Source organism: Poromitra crassiceps, assembly GCF_964638095.1.
Source record: "Poromitra crassiceps genome assembly, chromosome: 9".
Lineage (NCBI taxonomy): Eukaryota > Metazoa > Chordata > Actinopteri > Beryciformes > Melamphaidae > Poromitra > Poromitra crassiceps.
The window spans coordinates 27433623-27444839 of NC_139630.1; the positions used below are offsets into that span (position 1 = coordinate 27433623).

Sequence of the window (11217 nt, forward strand, 5' to 3'; positions counted from 1 at the left end):
TAAGCCAGAAAACACTGCTCTCTCTGTATCCGTCTCAGCTCATGTCCCTCACCCTGGCTCTCTGTTCTTTGGTATTTCCTCTTGTGTCTCTGTAGTGTGCAGTCCGTGTAGACTTCTGTCTCTGTAGTGTGCAGTCCGTGTAGACTTCTGTCTCTGTAGTGCAGTCCATGTGGACTTGCTTGAATCTGATGTTAAGAAACTGCAGGCGTTTCTTTTGGCCCAATTACTGACACGTTGATGTCACTGGGTGGGCCTGGGTGGATTAATGTGATCACTGGATGGAACGCTGCGTGCGTGTGTGTGCGTGTGTGTGTGTGTGTGTGTGTGTGGGTGTGTGTGTGTGTGCGTGCGTGCGTGGATGTGTGCGTGAGTGTGACATTCTACATGTGTTTGCATGTAGTACTAACCTTGCAAGGCAGCTGGATTCATGCAAGATCAGATCATGAGATCAGATCACGGGACACAAACCATTTGGCGGCGTCAGGTTAATGTAGTACCACCTGACATTACGTTGTTAGTGTAGCTTTAGACTGTTTATGAAGCACCCTGACAACATCTTGCTCATTTTGATCTCTGTCATATTGCTTCAGTAAACAACAATTAGAATAGGGACGCTATTTTTACCACAACTTATTACATTATGATTATTATTATGATTATTATTATTAATATTATTATTATTATGGTTGTTATATTATTATGGTTGTTATATTATTATTATTATTGCAACAAGTTTGCTAGCAGTTTCACTTCTGTCTAGTATGCTTGACACTTGAGATGATGCAAAGCTCAAGCATTAGCAATCACACATTTGTTAATTTGATTGTCCAAGGACCAGATGAGTCTGACATTGTTTACAACTGCTTTGCAGTCTTTTGCGTAGTGTTTCCAACCCTGAGTCATAAATCAAATGTGTTTGGGTACTTTGTACTAGAATAACATTAAACACTGGAAATAAATCTGTAGTCCATTCTCCATATAACCAGAATGGCACAGCCATAACCAGGCATGCTCACATTGTTGTTTCCAAAGAGCTCATAAGAAAGCCATGCACTGCCTACAAATGGAACTCGTGGTTACGACATGGGAAGTCGTGTACACGATATGCTTGGCCTTCGAGGTTAAGTCCTCAGAGAACCGCTGCTAGGCAACGTTGCTAGGCATTAGCAGTAGCAATATTAGCACTAGCTTACTGTCGGCGTCTAGAAGCCACCGAGCTACAATTTAGCTAGCTAGTAAGCGGGTAACGTAATGCAGGAAATGCAAAGGCATAATGACAAGAGGGAAAAGATGAGGCTGTTGGGGATACCAACATTTTCCTCTGACATATTTTAAAATTGCTAAGAAAAACTCTATACGACTAAAATGACAATATATCAACTTACCATCCACCGAAAAATGAACTTCCATGGCCTCCGCCATTTCTGAAAACGTCAATAAACATGTCACAACTCGTGAAGTCGGGAGTTTTCAGAAAAGTCCCACTTGTGAAGTTGTGAAAAGCACAGGAGGGGGGGCATTCATATGGACTCTTCTCGTGGACACGCTAAACACGACCGCATTTGAAGGCATCAATTAAGAGATCAATCAAATATTACACCAGCATGTGAGGGCAAATTGTGCTTTTGGCTACTTTGTACTTGACTAACATTAAACACTGGTAAGACCACATGTGTTTTGGGCCAACTTAGAACTGATTCACTTTCCATGCCCACTGGCCAAAAGGAGGCGTGGCAATGGAAGGGGCCAATCGCAAAAAGGCACCTAAGTTCCAAACGGATTGACGTAACGCGCCGTGGCGGGGGTATGCACTCTACCGAAGTGCCTCCTAGTTGTGAATGCTCTGATTAATACATGTAAATCCTAAATGATGCATTGGTTATGGCGCCAGTTGAGTTTAGTTTAAACAGCTAGCACCTAGGTGTTGTCCAATGTGCTCCAGACACTATGGATTTTTGGGACCTCCTGATGTACAAACTAAGCACTATATATACAGGATTCCTGTTGTTTCATTGGGGGTAAACAACATGATATACGTATGCATGAAATCTGAGAATGTGTAAAGTGATTATAGCCTACCTAAACTACATGAACTATGGTAGGGTGGGACTTTTCCCAGTGCAACAATTGAATTGACCAGTTGCTGACCAGACGGAGAGTGACTGATAGCCAAGCGGGCCAATAAGGTGAGCGGTACCTCGGTATCAGCGCTGGCGTTGGAGTGAGACTCTGCCTCTTTTTCCCCGACTTCCTCCGACTTAACTTCCTCCTTCTCATCCACCTCTTCTGCGTGGCCGTTCACTTCTGGTGCAGGCCCCTCCTCTTCCTCTGCTTCCTGTGTGGGCGGGGCTTCCTCGCTGGGGGAGGTCTCTTTGGGCACAACCTGGTCGGTTGGTTTTCATTTTTGGGTAAAAACAGGAAAGAAATCAAAAATCCAATCTGAGTAAATCTATTTAAAAAAAATAAGTTTGGAACCCTTTTATGTTAGATCTGTAATTTCTTATTAGCAAATATTGTCTAACATGAAGATTGTGCTCTCAACTGTTCTGGAGGAATGTAAAGCAAAAATCATTTTGTATTTTAAATGTCCCATTTTCTATCATGACAATGTTCTGAGTGAGCCTACAGTATATACTATACTGTATGAAACAGTGTATGCAGTATGCACATGTATGTGCATGAACTCAAACTAGCCTGGACTCTGGACATATTTTCAGCCAGGGCAACAGCATCCCATCAAAGCCCAGCAAACTAGAATATTTCACGCACAGACACACACACGCACGCACGCACACACACACACACACACACACACACACACACACACACACACACACAATTCTCTCATCTAAATTATTCCACGTTACAACAATGACTGAGGCACAATGGAAGACTCTGTCTTGATGTGTTCTCCTGGCAGACGTGTGTAAATCTACAGATGGAGTGATATTTGACTGCTCTGACAGCGTGGAACCGTATCAGTCCTGCGGGGGACTGATAACACTGCACCTTCTGCTCACAGATCAGATTGTGATCAGATCACACAGTGTAGCCAGAAGCTATGGACACCGATAACAAGACACAAGTTGTGCATACAAGACCAAACGAGATGTTAGGAGATGTTATCTGCTCCTACTTCTCACCATGCTGGCTGTCTGGCTTGTGTTTACATCCAGGCATTGGGGGTGGGGTGCATGCAGGATAAGCATAACGGATAAGAAGATCGGTAAAAACGGAAAACGGAAAACAAATAATTAACGTTTGACTGAAATCCGTCGGAGCTCTGCCACGCATGGCTTAATGTCATGAAGCAAAAATAAAAGTATTGCTGGCTGAATATTGTTTCGCCACAGCTTGATAACATCAATACCAAATAGCCAGTGGTCAGGTCAGTGAGCTAAGGTGACTGCTATCTTCTTGATCGAGGGACACTTTATAATCACTTCCCCAGGTACAAACACTGTTAGCCAATGAGAGTAGAGCTGGAGCCAATATGTAAGGTTGTCACAGATGGCTTATTAGCCCCACGCCGAGAACAGTTATTTTATCTTCAAGTTAGATCAGTGGTTCTCAAATGGGGGTCCGGGGACCCCCAGGGGTCCGTTGCACTTTGCCAGGGGGTCCGCGAAAAGTTTCCCGGAAAATAATAAATAAAAACTTTTTTTAGTTCAACTAAAATATTTTACGCTTTAAATCTAAAATGGTTCATGGATTACATTCTAATCGGACAAACCTATCAATTTAAAAGTCAAGCACGTTACCGTGGAAACAATTAACAACAATTAACCTAATTCTGAGCTTAATTGAGCAATTATGCTCAGAATGAGGGGGTCCCCGGTATATTTTCTATCTTGTAAGGGGTCCTTGGCTGAAAAACATTTGAGAACCTCTGCGTTAGATGACTAAACAAACGTGACATGACGACAGTGTCAAATGTTTTTCAGCACTCCGTTACTGACAGGTCACTCAGGAGAGAGCAGTAGTCTAGTCAGAATAAGAGATTGAAGTGATAGACTTAGCCCTCTGTGCTTATCCACTCCCTAAGATTGATCATCTATTATGAGCATATTACGTACGATTGCACGGACTACCACAGAACTGGTGTGAGGCTGTGAGCTGCCAGGTAGGACAGTGGACTACCACCTAATTGAAACATTCACCCCTACAAATATCTACACATACACACACACACACACACACACACACACACACACACACGCACCTGGCCTTGAGACTTCTGCTTCTTAAGCCATGGCGGCAGGAATCGAGAGATTCCCTTGCCCTCTTTCTCTTTCCCCTTCTCCTTCTTCTCCTCGGCGTCTGTCGTCACGTTCTCGGCGTTGGCTACTTCCTGGGTTTCCTCTGTAGCCGTCTCCGATTGGTCAGGCTGAGCGGCCGACTCCTCCGCCGCTTTCTCCCTCACCTCTGTCTCGGAACCCACTTCTGTTGTCATGGTGACACGTCAACCTGCGGCGAGAGAGAAGGGGAGACCAATAGCACAGAATGCATAAATAATATCACAGATTAGGATCAAGGTCACAATGATGAAAATGTTGACTTTTGATGGTTTATTCCATTGTATGGTCATCTAAAAAAAAATATGAAAAAAGATGTTACATTGATACAATGTTAACAAATGTAATTTGTTTTGGCTTTTGGTATGTCACAGAAAAACCCAAGTGCCCCACTGATTTTGGCAGCATGATAAAATGTTCATGGTGCAACCCTCCAGATTGGATTTGAGTCAGAAGAATCTTTTATAAATGAGGTCCTTGGTGCCCTGGTTTGTGACTTTGAGACAGATCAAAGTTTGAGAGTAAGAGAGAATGCATAGAGGCAGAAGGGGAAAAAAATCTTGGAGAAAATCTCAAGCTATCAGGTATATTACATGGCCAAACTAAGCCTTCCTAAGCCCATGCTACTGTATATATGGGAAAACATAAGCTAAGAATACAACACTGTAGGTTAGTAGCCCAAAGGCAGGGTCAACTTGTTTCGTTAAAACCTGCACAATAGGCTGCAAACTTAATAGTTTTAGAAACAAAATATTGTGGAAATACAAGCTCTTGGGGGGGGGGGGATTGAAAATATATAAACATTAAATTAATTAGCTGATACCGGCTGTTTGGCTCAACTGCGGCAACATGAGCTCATAAACGTTTCAAACGTTAGCTCATGAATTGTGTGGTAGCTGTCCAAAGCCTCTCACTAGTCTCTCTCTCTCTCTGAGTGAATCACTCAATCTTAACATCTGAGTCATTCTTCTTAACCTGCAGCTGCTGTGGTCAACCGGCCCACACACACACACACACACACACACACAACCACACACACACACCCACACACACTCACACACACACACACACACACGCAGCTCTTCAACCCAAATATCCATGACAGCGCTGTCCACACACACCCTATCAGGCGGACACATCAACTCATTCACCACGACACTAATAAGTCCATCACACTGCATGACCATGACATCGGTCTTGAGGGCAAGTTGAGGTCAGTGGAATGCGCTAGGCTAGGCTAGCTAATGATGGAGTCTATACCTGCTTTAGCCTATGTTCAACCACGTGCGTGTGTGTGAGTGAGACATTGTCATTCACTGTCCTTTCAATTGTTCTTATGCTCAATCTTTCTCGCCCTGTTTTTCTCCACAGATCATTCTTGCATTCTCTCTCCGATTCCATTACTTATGTCTATTTTACCTTCGCCTATCTTACTAATTCTCTGTCCCTCTCTTTTCTGCCCTGCCACCTTCAATAAGAGGTGCATGCATGCAAACACACACACACACACACACACACACACAGCGTGGAGCAGTCATAGGTTACGTGTGTAGTGGAGGGGGCGGAAGTAAAAATAGAACAGGTCTCCTTACGCATGATTGGCTAATTAGGCAGAGTGAGGAAAGTGAGAGAGAGGGGATACAGAGAGAGAGAGAGAAAGAGAGGTGTGTGTGTGTTTGTGTGTGTGTGTGTGTGTGTGTGTGTGTGTGTGTGTGTGTGTGTGTGTGTGTGTGTGTGTGTGTGTGTGTGTGTGTGTGTGTGTGTGTGTGTGTGTGTGTGTGAGTGAGTGTGAGTGAGATAGAGAGAGAGTTGGCTGAAGAGTGCAGGTTTCTGCAAGATGTTGGTCACGGCCGCTTAGGCCTCTCTCTCTCTCTACACTGTTACACTCAGGCAACCTCTCTCCCTCTCCCTCTCTCTCTCTCTCCAGCCCAGGGTGCCTCTCTCTCTTTTTATTCATTAAATCTTCTCTCCACTCATCTCTCAATCCCTCTCTTCCAGGCCTCCTTTCATCAATCCCCTCCAATCTCCCACTCGCTCCATCTCCCTCTCACCCCGATATCTCCCTCTCTCTCTCTCTCTCTCTCTCTCCCTCTGACCCCCTGCTATCTCTCTCTCTCCCTCTCTCTTCTTCCCACAGTCTGTGTGAACAACAGGGCTGACATTACTCTCTCTCTCTCTGCTCCTGTCAGTCTCTCTGTCTCTCTATACATACACACTCTGAATAGTGTATGAGCGTATCAGCCTCTGTATGTATAACATCTTATGTAACCCTGTTGAAGTGAGCTGGCAGCCATCTCAGCCAAGTCTTCCTGTATATAAACGAGCTAACGTTACAACTTAAACATGATCAAACAGATCGTACGGAACCAGTTTGGATCCGAGCCTAAACCTCTGTGTTTTAGAGTCTTTACTGGTGTTTTTTTACTTGGCGTTTCACCAAGAAAACATCTCCCTATTCACCTTATGTAGCCACGCCCATTTGCCCCGGTTGTGTGGTCGTGTGATGACTTCCGGCTAAAAAATAAATAAATAAAATGGCCGACGGCTCCAATATCATCTAAGTCTGAATTAACTAATAATTTAGCCAATTGTATGTAACATACCAAATAAAAGCAAACGGCAATGTCTAAGAATGCAACGCCATGTAACTGGCTCGTTAAGTCTCGCATTCCAGGGAATTACGTTAACGTCTGCGGGTCTTATAGACGTTAGTGGCTCGAGCGCTCGGAGGAGAGAAAACCATCTGAAGCTTTCTTTGTTGGAGTCCAGGTATGTTTTACAAGAAAGTGCTCGTCATTGTCGACGATAACGTTATCTGACCTGGCTAACAGTGGATACTCTGCTTGCTTGCTGTGTACCGAGCTCAAAGTAGTAGGCTACGTTCTTTGTTTTACACCCTGCACTGTCCGCTACAGAAACAACTCTCTTCTTCTGACGTGCTTTTGTATTTCGCGCCGTGACCGCCGGAAGTGTTAACACGACCCGGAAGAATTTGGCCCACCCCCGCGTCAGAACATAAGGTGACTACAATAGCACATTTTTCTTTGAGGCTAGATACTACTCATATGTTGTTGTGTTTTATCAAACTTGATCTATTTCATAGTTTAATTCTCTCCAAATAGGCAAGATTGCAGATTCATGATAAACACACAGTGAGATACACAGCAACTCTTGCTAATAGAATTATAAGAGGTATGGTTCTTTATTTGTGTGTGTGTGTGTGTGTGTGTGTGTGTGTGTGTGTGTGTGTGTGTGTGTGTGTGTGTGTGTGTATGTGTGTGTGTGTGTGTGTGTGTGTGTGTGTGTGTGTGTGTGTGTGTGTGTGACTCGAGTGAGAGAGAGAGAGACTAAATCCAACTCAGCTGATCACTCTCTCTCAGTCTCGTTCTCTAATATGAGACACACTCTTACTTTTTCACTTGCCATTTCCTGTTTCAGGAGGCTTGTGTTTCTAGTCATCATAAAAAGATGGTTAACGAGCTCGCCGGCTAGCACAGAAACCAATTCAATTTTTCATGGAAATTATCATTATGATTCGCTACTAATTGTAGAATTTGTTTTCTTTAAACAAGTTCCAATTAGCCTATTGGATAGGCACGTGACTGTGAAAGAATCCTTACACAGTGACTTTACAAGACATCATCCATCCATCCATCCATACATCTATCCATCCCCAACCAAAGAAACCCAGTCCAGATTTGATCCTACGGTTGAATGAATAGATAAATCTGGATGGATGAGTTGACATCTTACCTAACGTCTCTATTCTCCTGTAGCTCCTGTCCTTTTCGCCTCTTTCCTTTCTTTTTTCTCACCTCCACTTTTCTCTCAGTTTCACTTTCTTGTTCCTGAGTCTCCTCTCTGCACCTCTTTATCTCTCCTCTGTACTTCCTGCTTCAGCACTGTACCAGAGATTTTAATCCGACATTTATTTTCTCGTAAATGCTTATAAAAAATACTTTTACTTCGTTAAACACGGTTCAGCTAACGCGATAATCGGGAGAGACCATAGAACATTTCACTCGGACCAAAACTTAAAAATACAACACAGAAAAAATATTTTCTTTAAATCCCGCAATTTTTTACGTTTTGGCCTGAGTGAAATGTTATGTTGGCTCTCCTGTTTCTAAATATATCTGAACCGTTTGGTTTGAACAAGATGGAAAATAAATGGCAGATGAAAATCTCTGGTACAGTGCTGAAGCAGGAAGTGACGTTCACTTTGCCTCCCCCCCCCCCCCCCGATTTTTTTATCCCATTTTTATCCCCCATTAGTGCTAATTTTAATTTATTCATCCTGGTTGCTGCTCCACACTCTGCCGATCTGGGGAGAGCCGAAACTGGCTCCATGCTTCCTCCGAGACATGGGCAGTTAGCCAGCTGCTTCTTTTCACCTGACAGGTGAAGCTTCGCCGGTAGGACATAGTTCCCCTCCCTCCGAACAGGTGCCCCGAACGACCAGAGGAGGCACCACTTCAGCGACCAGGATATTGCATGTTTTGGTGTGGGGTTCCTATATGAAGGAAACCCCCAGGGGTCATGGGGAAAATATGCACACAGAAAAGCTGTTTTGATGACCGCATCCGGGCGGTGGGCACTCAAGGACATGCAGACGGGCATGCACTCTCACCGTCCCAGGTGGGAATCGAACCCAGGACCTTCTAGCTGTGAGGCGACAGCGCTTACCACTGCGCCACCGTGCCCCCTCACTTTGCCTCTTTATTATCTCTCCTCTGTACCTCTCTCCTCTCTACCTCGTTATCTCTCCTCTGTACCTCTCTCCTCTCTACCTCTCTCCTCTCTACCTCGTTATCTCTCCTCTGTACCTCTCTCCTCTCTACCTCTCTCCTCTCTACCTCGTTATCTCTCCTCTGTACCTCTCTCCTCTCTACCTCGTTATCTCTCCTCTCTACCTCGTTATCTCTCCTCTGTACCTCTCTCCTCTCTACCTCGTTATCTCTCCTCTGTACCTCTCTCCTCTCTACCTCGTTATCTCTCCTCTGTACCTCTCTCCTCTCTACCTCGTTATCTCTCCTCTGTACCTCTCTCCTCTCTACCTCGTTATCTCTCCTCTCTACCTCTCTCCTCTCTACCTCGTTATCTCTCCTCTGTACCTCTCTCCTCTCTACCTCTCTCCTCTCTACCTCGTTATCTCTCCTCTGTACCTCTCTCTCTCTCTACCTCGTTATCTCTCCTCTCTACCTCGTTATCTCTCCTCTGTACCTCTCTCCTCTCTACCTCGTTATCTCTCCTCTGTACCTCGTTATCTCTGCATTTATTTCTCTTTTACACGCTCTCTTTCTCTCCGTTGTTTCCCAGCTCTTCGCTCACGCCTTGCCCTACAAGCTGTCATTGCCATTTCCACTCCTCCGTGTCCTCCTCTCCTCCTCTCTCCTCCTCTCTCCTCCTCTCCTCTCTCCGTCAGCGCTCTGCGCCTGCTGCTTCCCTCGGGAGCATCGCTCGGAGAAACACCAGGGCACAGAATGAGAGGGGGTGGGTGGGGTGGGTGGGGTGGAATTGGAGAAAGGTAGAGCGACACACAGATAGAGAGAGAAAGAGAGTGTGTGTGAATGAAGAAGAGAGGGAGGAGAGAGGGAGGTGAACGTGAGGTGGGATGAGGGAAGAAAACAAGGTTAATGGGGGAAGAAGAGAAAGAGAGAGAGAGAGAGAGAGAGAGAGAGAGAGAGAGAGAGAGAGAGAGAGAGAGAGAGAGAGAGAGAGAGAGAGAGAGAGGAGAGAGAGAGAGAGAGAGCACAAGTCAACATGGTCTCTCCCGACACCGGCCCCCCACCCACTGAGCATAATGTGCCAGAAGAGAGATTACTCACGGACACTAGCCTATATCCATTCACTCCTCCATTCATCCCACTAGTACTATGGAAACACTCCTTCCATCTATGCAACCCGTCTCTCTGTGTGTTCAGTTAGCTTATTGGATGACTGTTTATCAGAAGAACCTATAGGGGGCAACAGCAGTATCTCTCTCTCTGTCCCTCCTCATGACATGACCCTAGTTTAACATCAACCAGGGCTGGCTCTAAATGGCTGGGGGGGCCCCGAAACATACTTTTCTGAGGGCCTTTTTTTTGAGACAGATCCTACCCTCCCTCCACTAAGTAATAAAGACTAGTAAAACACATGTATGGTATTAGAAGAAAAAAAATTACAAAATAAATTAAAGATTGTGTGATGCCCTAGACCAGGCATGTCCAAAGTCCGGCCCTGGGCCAATTGCGGCCCGCGGACAGATTTGAAGTGGCCCTCGGCTTGTCTCTCAAAATATACTATATGTGGCCCTCCACACAGTATTGGTTCATCAAGCAAGTTCAATTTCCCTTCAGATTTATTTTTTATTTTTTTATAACTGATATGATGCGAGAAGCACATGCACCCCCCCCCCCCCCCCCAGCATTTTCACATGATCTAATCTGGCCCCCCATACAAAAAAGTTTGGACACCCCTGCCTACACATTTGCCTATTCAGGGCAGACTAAGGCTCTGCAAACTAGGGATGGGGACGATCCGATCCAATATCGTATCGGGTGCCAATATTGGCACTAAATCACGGATCGGAATTGGAAAAAAAAAAAAATGCAATTCCAGCGTGGGCCGCACAGGGCACACCGCTGGGCGTAATTTGCCCATGTATAATAGTATCCTTCTTTTGCCTTGTATATTTTCTTAATTTTGTCTGCTTTTTGCAAGGTATAAAAAAAAAGAAATCTTTAATTGGACAAATCTTTGCCTATACTGTATATTCAAGAAAAGGTATCGGCATAATATCGGTATCGGCAGATATCCAAATTCAGGTATCGGAATCGGATCGGAAAGTGAAAAAAGTGGATCGGTGCATCCCTACTGTGCAAACAACATGATTCACATTCAGAATCTCTTTGTATGCCACACAGAGAGGGCCCATTAC

At 44.8% G+C, this 11217-nt stretch overlaps 1 protein-coding gene across 3 annotated transcripts in view; it reads right to left on the bottom strand.

The window, feature by feature from the left end:
- The window catches only part of epb41l2 (erythrocyte membrane protein band 4.1 like 2), a 69375-nt gene that overhangs the window by 46167 nt on the left and 11991 nt on the right, over window positions 1-11217 (bottom strand). For all 3 annotated transcript variants that reach the window (XM_083643320.1, XM_083643319.1, XM_083643318.1), the window contains exons 2-3: window positions 4223-4467; window positions 2198-2383 (exon numbers count right to left, since the gene is read on the bottom strand). In XM_083643320.1, coding sequence (XP_083499446.1) covers window positions 2198-2383; window positions 4223-4453 — 417 coding nt within the window. In that variant the 5' untranslated portion in view covers window positions 4454-4467. The remainder of the gene's footprint in view (window positions 1-2197; window positions 2384-4222; window positions 4468-11217) is intronic.